Source organism: Oncorhynchus clarkii, chromosome 28, assembly GCF_045791955.1.
Source record: "Oncorhynchus clarkii lewisi isolate Uvic-CL-2024 chromosome 28, UVic_Ocla_1.0, whole genome shotgun sequence".
Classification (NCBI taxonomy): domain Eukaryota; kingdom Metazoa; phylum Chordata; class Actinopteri; order Salmoniformes; family Salmonidae; genus Oncorhynchus; species Oncorhynchus clarkii.
This window is the reverse complement of record NC_092174.1, coordinates 24,237,556-24,260,018: the sequence shown is the minus strand read 5'-3', so window position 1 is coordinate 24,260,018 and position 22,463 is coordinate 24,237,556. Positions and strand designations below refer to the sequence as shown.

General features: G+C 41.6%; 1 protein-coding gene across 1 annotated transcript in view; it reads right to left on the bottom strand.

The window, feature by feature from the left end:
• Positions 1-22,463, bottom strand: part of LOC139386667 (voltage-gated inwardly rectifying potassium channel KCNH2-like) — a 64,810-nt gene that overhangs the window by 19,151 nt on the left and 23,196 nt on the right. The window contains exons 5-6 of the mRNA XM_071132442.1: positions 22,178-22,435; positions 21,677-21,888 (exon numbers count right to left, since the gene is read on the bottom strand). Coding sequence (XP_070988543.1) covers positions 21,677-21,888; positions 22,178-22,435 — 470 coding nt within the window. The remainder of the gene's footprint in view (positions 1-21,676; positions 21,889-22,177; positions 22,436-22,463) is intronic.

Here is a 22,463-nt window from a genome sequence, read left to right as displayed (position 1 = left end):
CAGGTGTATATTTTACAGTGAAATAGCAACTTGCAAGCCCTTAACAAACAATGCAGTTTTAAGAAAAATAAGTGTCAAGAAAGTACTTACTAAAATCAACAAGTAAAAAAATAATAAATAAATAAATAACTGAAAAATAACAAATAATTAAAGAGCAACAACAAAATAACAGTAGGGAGGCTACATACAGGGGTACTGGTACAGAGTCAATGTGCGGGGGCACAGGTTAGTTCAGGCAATAGGTACATGTAAAGTGACTGAGTATGTGCATGGGTAATAAACAGAGAGTAGCGACAACGTAAAAATGGGGGGGGGGGGGGGTGACAATGCAAATAGTCCAGGTAGCCATTTGATTAGCTGTTCAGGAGTCTTATAGCATTGGGGTAAAAGCTGGTAAGAACCCTTTTGGACCTAGACTTGGCACTCCGGTACCGCTTGCCGTGCGGTGGCAAAGAGAACAGTCAATAACTATTGTGGTTGGAGTCTTTGGCAATTTTTAGGGCCTTCCTCTGACACCGCCTGGTATAGTGGTCCTGGATGGCAGGAAGCATGGCCCCATGATGTACTTTGCGGTATGCACTACCCTCTGTAGTGCCTTGCAGTTGGAGGCCGAGCAGTTGCCATACCAGGCGGTGATGCAACCAGTCAGGATGCTCTCGATAGCGCAGCTGTAGAACTTTTTGAGGATCTGGGGACACATGCCAAATCTTTTCAGTCTCCTGTGGGGAAATAGGCATTGTCGTGCCCTCTTCAAGATTGTCTTGGTGTGTTTGGACTTTGATAGTTCGTTGGTGATTTGGACACCAAGGAACTTGAAACTCTCAACCCGCTCCACTACAGCCACGTCGATGTTAATAGGGGCCTGTTTGGCCCGCCTTTTCCTGTAGTCCACAATCAGCTCCTTTGTCTTGATCACATTGAGAGAATGTTATGCTGACACCACACTGCCAGGTCTCTGATCTCCTCTCTATAGGCTGTCTCCTCGTTGTCAGTGATCAGGAATACCATTGTTGTGTCGTCGGCAAACTTAATGATGGTGTTGGAGTCGTGCTTGGCCATGCAGTCATGGGTGAACAGGGAATATAGGAGGGGACTGAGCATGCACCCCTGAGGGGCCCCATTTTGAGGATCAGAGTGGCGATGTGTTGTTACCTAACTTTACCACCTGGGGGCAGCCCGTCAGGAAGACCAGGATCCATTTGCAAAGGGAGGTGTCTAGTCCAAGGGTCCTTAGCTTAGTGATGAGCTTTAAGGGCACTATGGTGTTGAACGCTGAGCTGTAGTCAATGAATAGCATTCTCACGTAGGTGTTCCTTTTGTCCAGGTGGGAAGGGCAGTGTGGAGTGCAATAGAAATTGCATCATCTGTGGATCTGTTGGGGTGGTATGCAAATTGGAGTGGGTCTAGGGTTTCTGGGATGATGGTGTTGATGTGAGCCATGACCAGCCTTTCAAAGCACTTCATGGCTACAGAAATGAGTGCTACGCGTCGGTAGTCATTTAGGCAGGTTCCCTTGGTGTTCTTGGGCACAGGGACTATGGTGTTCTGCATGAAACATGTTGGTATTACAGACTCGGTCAGGGACAGGTTGAAAGTGTCAGTGAAGACACACGTCAGTACACGTCCTGGTAATCCGTCAGGCCCTGCAGCCTTGTGAATGTTGACCTGTTTAAAGGTCTTACTCACATCATCCGTCCAGAACAGCTCATGGATGCTTCAGTGTTGCTTGCTTCGATGCAAGCATAAGTTATTTAGCTCATCTGGTAGGCTTGTCACTGGCCAGCTCGCGGCTATGCTTCCCTTTGCAGTCCGTTATAGTTTGCAAACCCTGCCACATCCAACGAGCATCGGAGCCGGTGTAGTACGATTCAATCTTAGTCTTGCTTGATGGTTTGTCTGAGGGCATAGCGGGATTTCTTATAAGCGTCCGGGTTAGAGCCCCACTCCTTGAAAGTGGCAGCTTTACCCTTTTGCTCAGTGTGGATGTTGCCTGTTATCCATGGCTTATGGTTGTGTACGTACGGTCACTGTGGAGACAACGTCATAGATGCACTTATTGATGAAGTCAGTGACTGACGTGGTGTACCCGGAACATATTCCAGTTTGTGCAAGCAAAACAGTCCTGTAGTTTAGCATCTGCGTCATCTGACCACTTCCTTATTGAGCGAGTCACGGTACTTCCTGCTTTAGTTTTTGCTTGTAAGCAGGAATCAGGAGGATAGAGTTATGGTCAGATTTGCCAAATGGAGAGTGAGGGAGAGCTTTGTAGACGTCTCTGTGTGTGGAGTAAAGGTGGTCCAGAGTTGTTTTCCTCTGGTTGTACATGTAACATGCTGGTAGAAATGAGGTAAAACAGATTTAAGTTTCCCTGCATTGAGCAAACTGGCTCAAATTAAGATCCTACATCTGTCCGCAAGACAATATAATTACTAAATTATATTATTCCCAGTACTAGTGGATTAACATAACATTACTGACATACAGTAGATGATGAACAGGCTATTGTAAATGAGGGAATACTTCCAACATCCAAACTTCTATATGTCCTTTTGTTGTAGAAACTTCTAGTCACAGTAACAAGCAAGCACCTCTGCTTTACCACACAACACAAGGGAAGCCCACTTACCCAACCTGAAATTAATCTCCCTGCACAAGTGCCCCTGGGACATGGGATGCCATTTGACATTTGCCTGATGGAGTACAGTGTTCAAGGGCACTGTTCTGCCAAGATGAATGTTGGTGCTACATATACTTAGTTAGATGAGCCCCTTGGTTATCAACACCATAACCAATCTGTGTCTCAAAGTATGGAGTTTACTATGATGAACCATTACTATAATTCTTTCTGTTAACATTTTGGATAGATTAATGGTATGCAGGAGATACAACTAAACACTGACTCTCGCAGACTTACGACACTCAATTCCAGCATGTAATGCTAGCAGTATCTGTTTACAACATCAGATTCATCCCAATTTCTAAGGGCTGCTCAGGGGTGAAGTTTCCTCTAGGTACAGATATAGGATCAGCTTCTCCTCCCCCAATTCTAACCTTAAAAGCCCAGTGCAGTCAAAAACATGATTTCCCTGTGTTTTATATATATATATATATACAGTGCCTTGCGAAAGTATTCGGCCCCCTTGAACTTTGCGACCTTTTGCCACATTTCAGGCTTCAAACATAAAGATATAAAACTGTATTTTTTGTGAAGAATCAACAACAAGTGGGACACAATTATGAGGTGGAACGACATTTATTGGATATTTCAAACTTTTTTAACAAATCAAAAACTGAAAAATTGGGCGTGCAAAATTATTCAGCCCCTTTACTTTCAGTGCAGCAAACTCTCTCCAGAAGTTCAGTGAGGATCTCTGAATGATCCAATGTTGACCTAAATGACTAATGATGATAAATACAATCCACCTGTGTGTAATCAAGTCTCCGTATAAATGCACCTGCACTGTGATAGTCTCAGAGGTCCGTTAAAAGCGCAGAGAGCATCATGAAGAAGAAGGAACACACCAGGCAGGTCCGAGATACTGTTGTGAAGAAGTTTAAAGCCGGATTTGGATACAAAAAGATTTCCCAAGCTTTAAAAATCCCAAGGAGCACTGTGCAAGCGATAATATTGAAATGGAAGGAGTATCAGACCACTGCAAATCTACCAAGACCTGGCCGTCCCTCTAAACTTTCAGCTCATACAAGGAGAAGACTGATCAGAGATGCAGCCAAGAGGCCCATGATCACTCTGGATGAACTGCAGAGATCTACAGCTGAGGTGGGAGACTCTGTCCATAGGACAACAATCAGTCGTATATTGCACAAATCTGGCCTTTATGGAAGAGTGGCAAGAAGAAAGCCATTTCTTAAAGATATCCATAAAAAGTGTTGTTTAAAGTTTGCCACAAGCCACCTGGGAGACACACCAAACATGTGGAAGAAGGTGCTCTGGTCAGATGAAACCAAAATTGAACTTTTTGGCAACATTGCAAAACGTTATGTTTGGCGTAAAAGCAACACAGCTGAACACACCATCCCCACTGTCAAACATGGTGGTGGCAGCATCATGGTTTGGGCCTGCTTTTCTTCAGCAGGGACAGGGAAGATGGTTAAAATTGATGGGAAGATGGATGGAGCCAAATACAGGATCATTCTGGAAGAAAACCTGATGGAGTCTGCAAAAGACCTGAGACTGGGACGGAGATTTGTCTTCCAACAAGACAATGATCCAAAACATAAAGCAAAATCTACAATGGAATGGTTCAATAATAAACATATACAGGTGTTAGAATGGCCAAGTCAAAGTCCAGACCTGAATCCAATCGAGAATCAATACAATCATACCACATATAAAATCATTCAAAGCTGCACCAATTTTAAATGTAAGCGGAGAGGACTTCTGTGTCATTGTGCATGAAAGAACATTGAAGACATGAGACACGCAGCTCAAAAAGCTCCCCTATTGATCTTGTTTAGAGACAATAGAATTATCCTACCTAGACTTGCCTATAGCACCACAATGCAATGAATAATTGCATTGTTTTCAAGCGAGTACAAAATTATACTCTAGGCTGTAAACTGTAGTTAAAATGTCATTTGAATAATTGAGAAAAAGCCCTGTGATTTGAATATTAACTTCCATTTGGATCAGTTGTGGGTCTACTCCCAACAGTTTATAAGGTCTAGAAAGCCACAGTAGCAGACAAGTCTGGCTGTATTTTAAGTACTGAGATGCGCTGTCTGTTGCAGATCATAATTTTCCCAAGTTGTCCTATAATAATGTGGCCACATATGCTCTTAGCAGGCCCAGTTATTCAAATGTCTCCTCTAAGCTACCTGGCACACATTAGTCCAAAATATAATTTAGGCATCCAAACTGCAGATTATGGTATTGAAAACGCAAACCATGATGTTGAAGCACCCTCAGCATAACTTGTCCATGGTAGTCGGCAAACCCTCAGCATTCTGGTCTATGGCATCTACTGTGCCACAAAAGCATGCTGAAGTGGCAAAGTTGATATCCATGTTTATAAACACAGGGTCCCTACAGTTATTATATGTGGTCGTAAAGATTATTTTGAATTAAATCTACGAGAGGGGAGGGTGTGCACCTTTTTTTACAGTACAAGGGGAGGGTTGTGTGAATATTTATGACGCAGGGTTGGGTAGGTTACTTTCTAAGTGTAATCCGTTAAAGTTACAAGTTACCTATCCAAAATTGTAATCAGTAAGGTAACTTTTGGATTACCCAAACTCAGTAATGTAATCTGATTACATTCCATTACTTTTAGATTATTTTCCCCTTAAGAGGCATTAGAAGAAGACAAAAATGTTTGTTACAAATTGAAAGACATCTATTGCAGGATAAATCAATGTTAAAGTTTACATAGCTGGACATATATGGATGTTCAATTTTACTTTATGGGTTGGTTATGTAGGCTTCTTCTAACTCATCGCTTTCTACTACATATAATAATACAATGCATTATTTGTCATGTGCGCCAAATACAACAGGTATATTTCACCTTACAGTGAAATGCTTACTTACAGGCTCTAACCAATGGCGCAAAATGTATTAGGTGAACAATCGGTAAGTAAAGAAATAAAAACAACAGTAAAAATACAGTGAAAAGTAGTGAGGCTACACACAGACACCGGTTAGTCGGGCTGATTGAGGTAGTATGTACAGTCGTGGCCAAAAGTTTTGCCATGCAAATTAACTGAATCCCCAAAAAACATTTCCACTGCATTTCATCCCTGCAACAAAAGGACCATCTGACATCATGTCAGTGATTCTCTCGTTATTCAAACTCAGACTGGAAGCTTCAAAAGGAGGGTGGTGCTTGGAATCATTGTTCTTCCTCTGTCAACCATGGTTACCTGCAAGGAAACATGTGTTGTCATCATTGCTTTGCACAAAAAGTCCTTCACAGGCAAGGATATTGCTGCCAGTAAGATTGCACCTAAATCAACCACTTATTGGATCATCAAGGAGAGCGGTTCAATTGTTCTGAAGAAGGCTTCAGGGCACATAAGAAAGTCCAGCATGCGCCAGGACCATCTCCTAAAGTTGATTCAGCTGCGGGATCGGGGCACCACCAGTACAGAGCTTGCTCAGGAATGGCAGCAGGCAGGTGTGAGTGCATCTGCACGCACAGTGAGGTGAAGACTTTTGGAGGATGGCCTGGTGTCAAGAAGGGCAGCAAAGAAGCCACTTCTCTCCAGGAAAAACATCAGGGACAGACTGGTATTCTGCAAAAGGTACAGGGATTGGACTGCTGAGGACTGGGGTAAAGTCATTTTCTCTGATGAATCCCCTTTCCAATTGTTTGGAGATCCGGAAAAAAGCTTGTCCAGAGAAGACAAGGTGAGCGCTACCATCAGTCCTGTGTCATGCCAACAGTAAAGCATCTTGAGACCATTCATGTGTGGGGTTGCTTCTCAGCCAAGGGAGTGGGCTCACTCACAATTTTGCCTAAGAACACAACCATGAATAAAGAATGGTACCAACACATCCTCCGAGAGCAACTTCTCCCAACCATCCAGGAACAGTTTGGTGACAAACAATGCCTTTTCCAGCATGATGGAGCACGTTGCCATAAGGCAAATGTGATAACTAAAGTGGCCCACAACTAAAAACCCACAAATCCTGACAAACTCCAAGCATTGATTAAGCAAGAATGGGCTGCCAGAAGTTAATTGACAGCATGCCAGGGCGGATTGCAGAGGTCTTGAAAAAGAAGGGTCAACACGGCAAATATTGACTCTTTGCATCAACTTCATGTAATTGTCAATAAAAGCCTTTGACACTTATGAAATGTTTGTAATTATACTTCAGTATTCCATAGTAACATCTGACAAAAATATCTAAAGACACTGAAGCAAACTATGTGAAAATTAATATGACTATTCATATATGATCAACAGAGTAGCAGCAGTGTAAAATAGGGGTTGGGGGGTGGGGGGGGCACGCAGTGCAAATAGTCCGGGTAGCCATTTGATTACCTGTTCAGGAGTCTTATGGCGTGGGGGTAAAAACTGTTGAGAAGCCTTTTTGTCCTAAACGTACCGCTTGCCATGCGGTAGTAGAGAGAACAGTCTATGACTGGGGTGGCTGGGGCCTTTGACAATTTTTAGGGCCTTCCTCTGACACCGCCTGGTGTCGAGGTCCTGGATGGCTGGCAGATTAGCCCCAGTGATGTACTGGGCCGTACGCACTACCCTCTGTAGTGCCTTGCGGTCGGAGGCCGAGCAATTCCGTACCAGGCAGTGATGCAACCAGTCAGGATGCTCTCTTCCTTATGTGGTATTTCATAGTTCTGATATCTTCACTATTATTCTACAATGTATAAAATAGTACAAATTAAAAAAAATCTTGAATGAGTCGGTGTGTCCAAACGTTTGACTGCTATTGAATATATAATTTAAAAGTCAAAAAATAGATGTAGCAACTACAGATTGACCCTTTAAGTCTATCAAAAGTGTGCAAGTTTGAGCATGTGTCCATTAGGCCTATGGATTGTTTTTTAACAGCATGAATTAGATTGAGCAATAAAAGCCACACTTTTATTCCATAGGCTTGAATCCGTACTATGCAGCTGTTGCAAGAGCGCATTTTTCACTGGCTGTCCACTGGTTTCAAAAACAATGATTGATAGGCAGCTTAAACTTCTTGATTTCAACCATTATTGGGTTCAAATACACATTTAGATTTGTGAACAGCCATCCTCAACAACCACAATCCGTAAGACGCAAATAGCTAAATGAGAGAGCAGCAGTGTGATTCACATCAATGCGCTACTGTATGTAGGTATCAATAATAAGTGATATCCGTATCGCCGTAGACTACACCACTACTGTCATCCTCACCTCCAAGCGTGTATTCAAATGGGATAATCTTTAGATGCCGACAGCAGTCACACCATTGGAAGACATAGCTTGGACTGTAGCCTATAAAAGCCTATTCCTGCTCTTTTCCCGAGATCCATCAAACACATTTGGTGTGTCATCATAGTGGTCTCTGACTTGTGGTCAGACTCGCTCCGGTGGAACAGACTTAAACTTGCGCCTTTTTCAATGCTGAATGTCATTGAGAAAACAGAAGTGTCAGATTTTTTTTGACAAACATACTTTCTGAATTTACAAGTAATCCTTGAAGTAATCATCTAGTTTTTCAAGTATCAGTAATCTGATTACAACATTTTTTCTGGTAATGGATTACAGTTACTGTTTATTTTGTTATCCCTTACATGTAACGGATTACATGTAATCTGTTACTCCCCAACCCTGTTTTTACATTGGGGAGGGGGTCCATTGTTTTGACACCTCGAGTTGGAACAACACTGACTGGAGTTAGCATAAAATAAACTTTCATGGATCAAATTAACACAAAATGGCCTTAATTACAGTACAACACACCAAGGAACAACAACTTGTCTGGTTTTAAACTAACCTCTACAGACTGAAGCAAACTGAATAGGCTTCATACTGATGTAAGTACACTGTCTGGAACCATATGAATCTTCTTTGAATAAGTCTCAGGTATGACACAAACTGTTCAAGCACCCTGTGCAGGTGAGTTAGAGAACCAATGACCCAAACAACTGTAAAGAATAAGGTAGTGGGCTCTATACGCTATTAAGGTAATACATAGATAATGTAGGCAAAAGCATATAGCAAAATAACAGTTGTGAAACTCTTTCAACAGCAATTAATTTGCCTTTGTTTAACTGAACAATAATCCTTGACAGACCAAATGTTAAAATAAAAACAATCCTAAAATTAAGGATTTATTTGGATGTCCTTCATCTCTCCCAAGAGTGCCCGTGGGTCCCATAAAGTCTAACAGATAAGGTCTCAGTCCCACTACTCACCTCCTGAGCCACAATGCTGGAGATGTGGACAGCCCTCTTCACCCGCGTGTTCCTGCGCTCGTTACTGACCACTGGTACCCCGTACTGAGATATACTGCCCCTTCCCCTGAGGGACATGATGGCAGTGTCCTCCTCTTCCCTCTATCTCTTTCTCCTCCACGCGACTGCCTCCTATCCTCCCAGACTCATCTCCCCAACCTCACACCCCCATCCCCTCCCCCTGGGAGAGCTCACACTCACAGGCTCTCCCTGTGATTCTCTGTGATGTGAATCCATACAGGACTGTTTAGGATTCTGTCCAGCTACAAAGAGAGATGGACCATTAGTTTTGTCTATCTATGTTATTATTTTGTGGGTGAGTCCTGTCACTCATTTCAGTTTAGGTCTAGAAGCAAAATGCTAATGTTCCTTCTCTTAACAATCTGACAGGTCACGGGACAAGAGGTGCACCAGTGTGGTTCCACCTAATGAGCATTGTTGTGATCTTCATGGTCCTTTCCCATAATTTTCTTCTATAACGCATCCTCCACTCCATTCTCTGCCTTGTTCAGGATCAGAGTATCAGTTATGTAATGTCCAGAGCCAGAGGTCTCTCTCTCTGAGTAGTCTCCACTCTACTTTTTAGATGCGTCGCTGTATCTGTGAGGTCCCACTTACCCTTCTATCCCCCTCTCTCTTTTTCCCTCTTCATTCCCAAATTATCTCTCCCTCTTTCTCTTTCCCGCCTCTGTAGAAGCACTGGACCACACAGGATCAGCTGTAATTGCAGCTGGCTCTCTGATCCTCCTCTCCTCCTCCTCTCCACTCCATCCTCAGGCCAGCTGCAGTACTTGATTGATTTCCCCAAATGAACACCAACAGGCATCCATAAACCTTCTCTCCCTCCCTCTCTCCTTCGTTGTCTCCCTTAGTCACACACAAGCCACATACTGTATGTTAATGCTCTTTAAAAAATGCAAGTAAACGGTGTTAATATTTTTTAATTGAAGATTGCTGCGGTTGAAGCAGCAACAGCAGCAAGGATAATTCCCCCACGGACACCAGGTAGTAGCTATCCTTTCACTGCACTGACCCTCCAGCTGCTAACGTGTGTTAAATCTAAGCTGATGTTGTATGTTAAATAATGTTAAATCATTTTTGACTCTGATACACCAGACACTGTAGTGTAGTCAATAGAGAGACCTTCTCAACAGGCCAATGACTACAGACTGATTCTCCTCTAGTATTTAAACGAGTACTGTTTTCCACATCTTGGCTAATTTAGGCATGACCTTGGGGCATACTTAGTTACTCTAAACTAATCTCATCTTTTATTGATGCTGACAAAACATTATTGGGCTGAGAAAATACATTCCATTTCAACCACTTTGAATAGGAATATAGATTATCAACACAGAGATAATCAATCACCATAACTTTGCCACATCTTCGCCCTCCAATTCTCATACATTTTATAACGCACTTGTGTGAAGAATAGCAGCTCGCCAAAGTATAGATGGCAGTCAGTTCGTAAGGCATTTATATCAACCTAATCTCAACTGGGAAGTATAGTATTGGGATTAAACAATCAATTCAGTTGATAATGTGAAAGAAGATCCAGTAGGTGTGTAAGGAGAACCCATGCTTCGTTATCTTTCCATCCCATGTATAACCTTCCATAAGCCAGGAGCTCACCTTGCATTTGTGTTACCACCAGTCCATTCAGCCTTACCCAAGGGCACTATCGATGTGAAGAAGAATCTATGGTCTACCAGAGAGTAACTGGGAGCAATGTCATTTATTACCTTGCCTAGGGGAGTTAAGTTATTTGAGCAAAACTGATAAGCCAGGATTCTCTAAAAGGCTACACAGTCAGTAGGCGTTAAAAATCAACAGGTTTGAGCTGAGCCTCCGCATTCAATGGCAAAGCTTTTTAAGAGAGTGGTTTAAACTAATATGCTGGCATTTCAACAGTGTTGTAAGCTCTAATATCTTTAAAAAAATACTCAACTGTACTTTCACAGATAAAACATAAGCTATGTCCTATATGCCAAATGTATTATAGTAAAATATCAGTGTTAGGCATTGAGTCTGCAGTACACACACAGTGCTCTCAATTTTGCTTCTGCTTGCTATAACTGGAACTATTATTTGAGTGATTCACTCGAGTAGAAACATGATAAGCCGCAGCCGCACACAAGCCTAAGATGTCACCATGTGCAATGCCAAGCATCGGCTGGAGGGGTGTAAAGCTCTCCGCCATTGGACTCTGGAGCAGTGGAAACGCGTTCTCTGGAGTGATGAATCACACTTCACCATCTGGCAAGTCTGAGGGACGAATCTGGGTTTGGCGGATACCAGGAGATTGCTACCTGCCCCAATGCATAGTGCCAACTGTAAAGTTTGGTGGAGTATTAATGATCTGAGGCTGTTTTTCATGATTCAGGCTAGGCCCCTTAGTTCCAGTGAAGGGAAATCGTAATGCTACAGCATACAATGACATTCTAGACAATTCTGTACTTCCAACTTTGTGGCAACAGTTTGGGGAAGGCCCCTTCCTGTTTCAGCATGACAATACCTGCGTGCACAAAGCAAGGTCCATACAGAAATGGTTTGTCGAGATCAGTGTGGAAGAACTTGACTGTCCTGCACAGAGCCCTGACCTCAATCCCATCGAACATCTTTGGGATGATTTGAAACGCAGACTGCGAGCCAAGCCTAATCGCCCAACATCATAGCCGGATCTCATTATTGCTCGTTGTGGCTGAATGGACGCAAGTCTAGTGGAAAGTCTACCTGATGAATGGAGGCTGTTATAGCAGCAAAGGGGGGACCAACTCCATATTAATGCCCATGATTTTGGAATGAGATGTTTTTCAACGAGCAGGTGTCCACATACTTTTGGTCAGATAGTGTATCTGTTTTATGTAAACACTTTATGTATCTAGTCCCACCATTTGAGGAAGTCATAAGTATTTTGACAAATTCACTTATAGTGTATTAAAGTAGTCAAAAGTTGTGTACTTGGTCACATATTCCTTGCACACAATGACTACATCAAGCTTGTGACTTTACAAACTCATTGGATGGATTTGAAGTTTGTTTTGGGTTATGTTTTGCCCAATAGGAACTGAGTATTTGTGTAGATCGTTGACAAAAAATAACATTTAAATCCTTTTGAATCCCACTTCGTAACACAACATGTGGAAAAAGTCAAGAGGTGTGAATATTTTCTGAAGGTACTGTATTTAGTCCACCGATTACTTCTATTTCTACTTTGCACATTCTTCCACTGCAAATCTACCATTCCAGTGTTTTACTTGTTATATTGTATTTACTTCGCCACCATGGCCTTTTTTTGCCTTTACCTCCCTTATCTCGCCTCATTTGCTCACATTGTATATATACTTATTTTACTATTGTATTATTGACTGTATGTTTGTTTTACTCCATGTGTAACTCTGTTGTTGTATGTGTCGAACTGCTTTGCTTTATCTTGGCCAGGTCGCAATTGTAAATTAGAACTTGTTCTGAACTTGCCTACCTGGTTAAATAAAGGTTACATAAATAAAATAAATAAAACATTTGAGGAAGTCATACTGTACATAAAGTTGTTTCATTTCTAAAAGGTAAAACAGATACAGTGGGGTCTAAAATTATAGACAGCCTTGATACAGATGAGGAAAAATGACAGTATAAAATAAATAATTAAAATACAGAGCTATTTTGCATGCTCCAAAAAATGTATTAGCAATTTCTTTGTGGATTTGAATGTGTTCTTGCGGTTATTGTCTTGCTGAGTGTCCCTGATTTTCATTTACTATGTTACGTCTAGTCTAGGAGACCAGCCTGGTGGCCCTTCTTAAGGTCAATTGCATCATGAACGTTATCAAGTACCAGGACATTTTAGCCAAAAACCTGGTTGCATGTGCCAGGAAGCTGAAACTTGGCGGCAAGTGGATCTTCCAGCAAAACAATAACCCCAAGCACACATCAAAATCCACAAAGAAATGGTTAATTGTGCACAAAATCAAAATTTTGCAATGGCCATCTCAGTCTCTGGACTTAAACCCCATTGCATTTTTAAAAACACAATATAGCTCAGTATTTGTATTTATTTTATACAGTCATTTTTGCTCATCCTTATCAAGGGTCCCAATAATTATGGACCCCACTGTAAATGTGCGTCCTCCATCCACTACCTGTATCCAAATGTGTCTGACCATCAGCAATAAGAAATATATTCCAACTTTGGGGGACACTGGAAGAGACGGCAAGGTTGTCCTTTACTGTACATGATATAGTATCCAAAAACATCTCCCACAAACAAAACAAAAATATACAGTTGAAGTCAGAAGTTTACATACACCTTAGCCTTTAAACTCAGTTTTTCACAATTCCTGACATTTAATACTAACAAAAATTCCGTCTTAGGTCAGTTACGATCACCACTTTATTTTAAGAATGTGACATGTCAGAATAATAGTAGAGAGAATGATTTATTTCAGCTTTTATTTCTTTCATCACATTCCCAGTGAGTCAGAAGTTTACATACACTCAATTAGTATTTGGTAGCAGTGCCTTTAAATTGTTGAACTTGGGTCAAACTTTCCGAGTAGCCTTCAACAAGCTTCCCACAATAAGTTGGGTGAATTTTGGCCCATTCCTCCTGACAGAGCTGGTGTAACTGAGTCAGGTTTGTTGGCCTCCTTGCTCGCACACCCTTTTTCAGTTCTGTCCACAAATTGTATATACGATTGAGGTCAGGGCTTTGTGATGGCCACTCAAATACCTTGACTTTGTTGTCCTTAAGCCATTTTTCCACAACTTTGGAAGCATGCTTGGAGTCATTGTCCATTTGGAAGACCCATTTGCGACCAAGCTTTAACTTCCTGACTGATGTCTTGAGATGTTGCTTCAATATAGCCACATAATTTCCCCTCCTCATGATGCCATCTATGTTGTGAAGTGCACCAGTCCCTCCTGCAGCAAAGCACCCCCACAACATGATGCTGCCACCCCCATGTTCTTCGGCTTGCAAGCCTCCACCTTTTTCCTCCAAACATAACGATGGTCATTATGGCCAAACAGTTTTATATTTGTTTCATCAGACCAGAGGAAATTTCTCCAAAAAGTACGATCTTTGTCCCCAGGTGCAGTTGCAAACCGTAGTCTGGCTTTTGTATGGCGGTTTTGGAGCAGTGGCTTCTTCCTTGCTGAGCGGCCTTTCAGGTTATGTTGATATAGGACTCGCTTTTACTGTGGATATAGATACATTTGCAGCTGTTTCCTCCAGCATCTTCACAAGGTCCTTTGCTGTTATTCTCGGATTGATTTGCACATTTCGCACCAAAATATGTTAATGTCTAGGACGCGTCTCCTTCCTGAGCGGTATGACGGCTCCGTGGTCCCATGGTGTTTATACTTGCATACTGTTGTTTGTACAGATGAACGTGGTACCTTCAGGCGTTTGGAAATTGCTCCCAAGGATACACCAGACTTGTGGAGGTCTACAATTTTTTTCTGAGGTCTTGGCTGATTTCTTTTGATTTTCCCATGATGTCAAGCAAAGACGCACTGAGTTTGAAGGTAGGCCTTGAAATACATCCACAGGTACACCTCCAATTGACTCAAATGATGTCAATTAGCCTATCAGAAGCTTCTAAAGCCATGACATAATTTTCTGGAATTTTCCAAGCTATTTAAAGGCACAGTCAACTTAGTGTATGTAAACTTCTGACCCACTGGAATTGTGATACAGTGAATTATAAGTGAAATAATCTGTCTGTAAACAATTGTTGGGAAACTACTTGTGTCATGCACAAAGTAGATGTCCTAAACGAATTGCCAAAACTATAGTTTGTTAACAAGAAATTTGTGAAGTGGTTGAAAAACAAGTTTTAATGACTCCAACCTAAGTGTATGTAAACTTCCAACTTCAACTGTATATATTGATAATTTGACCATTGCCTTGAGTTTTCATCAAGTAAAACAAATACTTGCAGAGTTATAGTGTCTCTTAGCCAACAATGAATTCCAACCACCTCACATTTCTGTGCCAAGTACAGTAAATCTATCCATCCACAGTAACACACCAGAGCATTACAGTGCACTGTACAGGGTGTAAATACATTCTATGCATGCATATGTCTCAGACCTAATTAAAGTTTGCTGTAGTAAACAAGCTCCCAGCACACAGATTCATTTGACTACCCAGGCCCTCCTGCAGTACAGTATAACTAATCTGTATGACCATGGACTGTCTCACTGACTTATAACTCCAGCCAGGCTGTTCTGTTCTGCCTCAAGGGATAATAAGCCACACTCTGAGTATGGATGGGAGAGGAGAACTGGGTAAGCGTATGATGCTAACGATTAATTGAGGATGGGTGAGGGTTGGGTTAGTGAATGATGATAACAATTAATTGAAGATGGCCTGCATAGGTATGCTAGATCTAGCTCACTGTTGATGTAATGGGAGCTGTTATAGTAAATGTGACTCTGGGGCTATAGAGAGGGATTCCCTGTGTTTCTGTGTCTATGCAACAGTAGTGTCACCAGCTTAGTTTTACTGGCAGTGTTCCACTGCCTTTAAATATATGTACTATATGTTAAGATTAAGTGTATTTAACTCCAGTCGACACTGTTATTGTGTCTTTTATTTAGTACAGTAAAAAAAAAAAAGATTCATGAGCTTGAGGTAAACGTGAACTACTGTCCTGCTGATGCCCTGCTAAACATACCTGAAAACCTGGAGCTTTCCATTTTAGTTTGCAAAGTCCTTTAAAATGTCTTTCCACCATTGCAAAGCTGTAGTTCAGACTGAAGTCGGCAGAACAATCAGTGAACTCCAGACAGATAGGTGACTCACAGTGACTTTGATTGGAGCGCTGTGTGATTGGAGGTTGTATTTGTGTGTCCCGGGTGTCCTAACACCTCAGTTACTCATACATCCCAGAACACTGCTCCCAGGGCTGAGGACACTGTGTGACAAATAACAAGCTCCAGCCAAAACAATATGGTTCTATAACATTTCCTACAGACTCAAATTAGAACTCAGAACCAAATCAGCTGCTCGGTTGTCACAAGAGACAACCTTAAGATCAAAGGAACAAGCTAAGATACTTACAGTATTTGCTGATAGAATATTGTTGACACTGAATGTTAACAGGTCTTCAGGTAAAGGGAAGCTAAGTTGGCAAAGAACAAAAAAATGGATACTTATTTTATTTATTTAATTAACAGTTACGCAACAACCAATTCCCCTGTGTGAAAAACAAATTGCCCGCTTACACTCAATAACTGGTTGTGCCACCTTTAGCTGCAATGACTGCAACCAAACGCTTCCTGTAGTTGTTGATCAGTCTCTCAAATCATCATTGTGGAGTAATGTTGGGCCACTCTTGCATGCAGAACTGCTTTAACTCAGCAACATTTGTGGGTTTTCTAGCATGAACTGCTCATTTCAAATCCTGGCACATCTCAATTGGGATTAGGTCTGGACTTTTACTAGGCCAGGTATTCCCAAACTGGGGTACGCGCAATGCCGTTTGGGGTATGCCAAATAAAAATGTGATAGACTTATAAAAATGTTTTGTATTTTTTTTAATTCTTCACATTTTCAAACGGTCCATATTTTCCAACGGGGCTATACATTTGGGTGAGTTTTTTTTCCTTGCCTGAGTATTCTCTTTTCACTGCCAAAAATTTAATTAAACCATCTAGTGTTCAACGAAATAACAACACAATGTCAAATACAGGTAGCCTAATCAAATAATGAACATCCAATCCCATTAACCGTTACTCTTTCGCGGGAATTCCACTGAGTATGTAGCCAAACGTAGCTGCTGCTCATTCCGTTTTCTCGAAAATGGATAAATGATTAAAAAAAGTAAGCCCCGCGTCCAAAGAGACACAACAGCTCTACTGGTAGTACTGCTACTTCCAGCAGTACTGCACCTGTCGGCGACAGAAGTTGTTCTGCTTCCACGAGCACATCCAATGCCAGCATCAGTCATTCTAAATGTGTTGTTAGCCCAGCTAGCATGGACACTGACATTTGTGAATTTGATGCAGTCGAAGAGCTACTGCCTCCTTACCCGGGAAAGTACCTGACAACAGACAGGGAAGTTGGACCATCGAAGAGGGGCAAATACGATGAGAACTACATTGATTTGGGGTTCACTTATATTGGGAGTGGTGCTTTTCCTCATCCACAGTGTGTTATATGTGCAAAAGTACTATCTCACAACTCAATGAAACCTTCACTCTTGTGCAAACTTTTAGAAACAAAACATGCCAATTTGAAAAATCAGCCACGGGAGTTTTTTGATAAAAAATTAAGACGACATTCGAGTAGTAAGACATGTATAAAAGCAACAGAAACCATTAATAAGTCGGAATTTTACATACACTTAGGTTGGAGTCATTAGAACTCGTTTTTCAAACACTCTTCACAAATTTCTTGTTAACAAACTATAGTTTGGCAAGTCAATTAGGACATCTACTTCGTGCATGACACCAGTAGTTTTTCCAACAATTGTTGACAGACAGATTATTTCACTTATAATTCACTGTATCACAATTCCAGTGGGTCAGAAGTTTACATACACTAAGTTGACTGTGCCTTTAAACAGCTTGGAAAATTCCAGAAAATGATGTCATGGCTTTAGAAGCTTCTGATAGGCTAATTGACATCATTTGAGTCAATTGGAGGTGTACCTGTGGATGTATTTCAAGGCCTACCTTCAAACTCAGTGCGTCTTTGCTTGACATCATGGGAAAATCAAAAGAAATCAGCCAAGACCTCAGAAACAAAATTGTAGACCTCCACAAGTCTGGTTCATCCTTGGGAGCAATTTCCAAACGCCTGAAGGTATCACGTTCATCTGTACAAACAATGGTATGCAAGTATAAACACCATGGGACCACATAGCCGTCATACCGCTCAGGAAGGAGACGCTTTCTGTCTCCTAGAGATGAACGTACATTGGTGCAAAAAGTGCAACTCAATCACAGAAAAACAGCAAAGGACCTTGTGAAGATAATGAAGGAAACAGGTACAAAATTATCTATATCCAAAGTAAAACGAGTCCTATATCGACAAAACCTGAAAGGCCGCTCAGCAAGGAAGAAGCCACTGCTCCAAAACCGCCATAAAAAAAATGACTATGGTTTGCAACTGCACATGGGGACAAAGATCATACTTTTTGGAGAGATGTCCTCTGGTCTAGAGGTCGACCGATTATGATTTTTCAACACCAATACCGATTATTGGAGGACCAAAAAAGCCGATACCGATTAATCGGACAATTTTTTTTATTTATTTGTAATAATGACAATTACAACAATACTGAATGAACACTTATTTTAACTTAATATACAATAAAATCAATTTAGCTTCAAGTAAATAATGAAACATGTTAAATTTGGTTTAAATAATGCAAAAACAAAGTGTTGGAGAAGAAAGTAAAAGTGCAATATGTGCTATGTAAGAAAGCTAACGTTTCAGTTCCTTGCTCAGAACATGAGAACATGTGAAAGCTGGTGGTTCCTTTTAACATGAGTCTTCAATATTCCCAGGTAAGAAGTTTTAGGTTGTAGTTATTATAGGAATTGTAGGACTATTTCCCTCTATACCATTTGTATTTCATTAACCTTTGACTCTTGGATGTTCTTATAGGCACTTTAGTATTGCCAGTGTAACAGTATAGCTTCCGTCCCTCTCCTCACTCCTCCCTGGCCTCGAACCAGCAACACAACGACAACAGCCACCATCGAAGCAGCGTTACCCATGCAGAGCAAGGGGAACAACTACTAGAAGGCTCAGAGCGAGTGACGTTTGAAACGCTATTAGCGCGCGCTAACTAGCTAGCCATTTCACATCGGTTACACCAGCCTCAACTCGGGAGTTGATAGGCTTGAAGTCATAAACAGTGCAATGCTTGACGCACAACGAAGAGCTGCTGGCAAAACGCCCGAAAGTGCTGTTTGAATTAATGTTTACGCACCTGCTTCTGCCTACCACCGCTCAGTCAGATACTTAGATACTTGTATACTTGTCAGATTATATGCAACGCAGGACACGCTAGATAATATCTAGTAATATCATCAACCATGTGTAGTTAACTAGTGATTATGATTGATTGTTTTTTACAAGATAAGTTTAATGCTAGCTAGCAACTTACCTTGGCTTACTGCATTTGCGTAGCAGGCAGTCTCCTTGTGGAGTGCAATGAGAGAGAGGCCGGTCGTTATTGCGTTGGACAAGTTAACTGTAAGGTTGCAAGACTGGATCCCCCGAGCTGACAAGGTGAAAATATGTCGTTTTGCCCCTGAACAAGGCAGTTAACCCACCGTTCCTAGGCCGTCATTGAAAATAAGAATGTGTTCTTAACTGACTTGTCAAGTTAAATAAAGGTATAAAAAATATTTAAAAATACCTATTTCCAATTGTTATGAAAACTTGAAATCGGCCCTAATTAATCGACCATTCCGATTAATTGGTCGACCTCTACTCTGGTCTAATGAAACACAAATAGAACTGTTTGGCCATAATGACCATCGTTATGTTTGGAGTAAAAAGGGGGAGGCTTGGAAGCCGAAGAACACCATCCCAACCGTGAAGTACGGGGGTGGCAGCATCATGTTGTGGGGGTGCTTTGCTGCAGGAGGGACTGTTGCACTTCACAACATAGATGGCATCATGAGGTAGGAACATTATCTGGATATAGACAAATCCACTAATTTGAATGCTTGTCCACATACTTTTTTATATACAATGTAAATAATTCAAATACTGAGCAATATTCTACGCAATTTTCTGGGGTGAAAATTATATTATTTTATACTAAAACAATTGCTCCGAGAAAGAGATTTTGATCAACAAGGAACATTTTTCTCAAAAGACTAGGGGTGAAAATCATTGACACCCCTAAAGATTTGTTATAACTGAAATAGCCAAAAGTTTAGTATTTGGTCCCATATTCAATGATCACATCAAGCTTGTGACTCTACAAACTTGTTGGATGCATTTTCAGTTTGTTTTGGTTGTGTTTTCAGATTATTTTGTGCCCAATAGAAATGAATGGTAAATAATATATTGTGTCATTTTGGAGACACTTCTATTGTAAATAATAACATAATATGTTTCTAAGCACTTCTACATTAATGTCGATGCTACCATGATTATGGATAATCCTGAATTAATCGTGAATAATGATGAAAGTTACAGAGGGTCAAAGATCATAATAGTGAGAGGTCAGCGTGACTTGAATTAATATCCATGGGGCAACCATTGTAACACTCTGATGTATTAAGCAATACACACAGGGCCTATTCTCAATTAGATTTGCTCAACTCCTCTATCCTCTGTCCTCTCTCGCCTCCTTTTGAAAACGGTCATGGGTAATCAGCTGTGAGGAGAGGGAACATGGACGAAAATGCTTGTATGAAATGAGATTCTGCTTCTCCACTCGCACGTATCAGGCAAATGTCGTTTGTAGGTGTGGATCCCAAAATAAATGTGTAAAGTGCTTAAAACAAATTAAGTTAGTTGTGCACAACACTTTATAGATAAAAACAATATGCTACTTATTGTTTTAAACGTGTGCATGCTTTCTCCTCCGACAAAACAAAAGCTGAATCAAAGGGGGTGTGGCAGATTTCAAAACACTTCCGCAAAGGACCCAGGTAGGGTATACATGACCGTCCTCGATGAAAAGTGGCTTTTGAGGAGCGGAGGGCCTTTTCTCATTTCGACAAGTCTGTCCTCCGCCATCTCTCCTCCATCCTTTCTCCTCTGTGACCTGGAAAACAATACGTGGTCGAGTGGTCGAGGATAGTGCCAATTCGTTAGTAGGCAAACGTTTGACGGTCCTCCCCTCATCGATAGCCTCCTTTTGGCGAGGAAGTACAATTGTACAGTGGTGGAAAATATACCCAACTGTCATACTTGAATAAAAAAAGTAAAGATACCTTAATAGAAAAGGACTCAAGTAAAAGTCAACCCAGTAAAATTCTACTTGAGTAAAAGTAAAAAAATATTTGGTTTAAAATATACTTAAGTATCAAAAGTAAAAGTATAAATAATGTCAAATTCCTTATTTTAAGCAAACCAAATGGCACCATTTTCTTGTTTTTTTAATTTACGGAAAGCCAGGTGCACACTCCAACTCAGACATCATTTACAAACAAAGCATTTGAGTTTAGTGAGTCCGCCAGATCAGAGGCAATAGGGATGACCAGTTCAGTTGATAAGTGAGTAAATTTGACTATTTTCCTGTCCTGCTATGCATTCAAAATGCAACAAGTACTTTTGGGTGTCAAAGAAAATGTATGGAGTAAAAAGTACAATATTTTCTTTAGGAATGTAGTGAAGTAAAAGTAAAAGTAGTCAAATATATAAATAGTAAACTACAGATTCCCCCAAAACGACTTGAGTAGTACTTAAGTACTTTACACCACTGCAAGTGTATGCTACCTGAGACCTTCACCGAAAAGTTTGGAAATCTGCCACACCCTCTGAATCAGCTACTGTTTTCTCAAAGGAGAAAGCTGATTGAGGCACAATACAAAAACAACCGACTCCATGTTTTGCAATATAACCATGCAGTTATTTCCGTCAACCTCTGTACTCTACAGTGACAAGTTCACCAGCAGCAACTGAATTTAGAGCAAAACTATCTGGATAGTGCTGCCACCCTCAGGACAGATACTGCAATGGCAGACTACATAAGGAGCAAGGTGTCTGTGAAAGCCTCTCGATACTGCAGGTTGTCATGAAATAGTGTCAACCCATCCATAAGAGAAGAGCAGCGACCAACCTGAGTGACTTTCTCAGTGACCCCGTGTGTGCGGTCCATTAGTTTACAGGGGGCGATGATGTCAATCTCCGCAGATGGGAGGGCCACCAGGGGGTCTGGCCTGTTGTCCAGTGGGTTGAGCTGGGTCACGTGACTTAAGGTCCGGAAGCGGATGAGGTTGGGGTCAGACGTGGAGTCAGATGTAACATTATGCAGACTGGACTTCATTCCGCCTGAGAAGGAATAAATATAGATGGATATTTCATTGCCTGTGACTTAAGAGTTGAATGTGCTGAGTGCAAGATACAGTATAAGGAGATATTGAACAGATGGAACATAAATGTAAGACAAGCATTAATCAATTACATGTTCTTTGATCCTCAAATTTCGTTATGCAAACCCCCTTCGTGTGTCCCATACATGTCCTCTACTTGCCCCTGTCCCTGTCCTTGCCACCATCCACATCCGTATTTCTGTCTCCTGCCCATGACCCCTATCCCCTGTCCCCATCTTGCCCTCTACCTGTGCTGCTGGGCCGCGTCTGGAGCTTCCCGTGCCAGCTGGACCGTCCCCTGCGAGTCTTGATGCCGTCCACAGATGAGGCGTGCAGCGGGCTGCAGAGGCTCTCATAGGAGCGGCTGGGCATCACGCTGCAGTTGGAGCCACACTCCTCGTCCACCCAGAGGCAGTGCAGCCTGGGGGAGGACTGGGAGAAGCCCATGGCCAGGGACAGGGCTTGAGGGGCATCCGAGGGGTCCCCGGTGGGAGACACAGGGTCACCTATAAACATGCCATTTAGCAGACATTT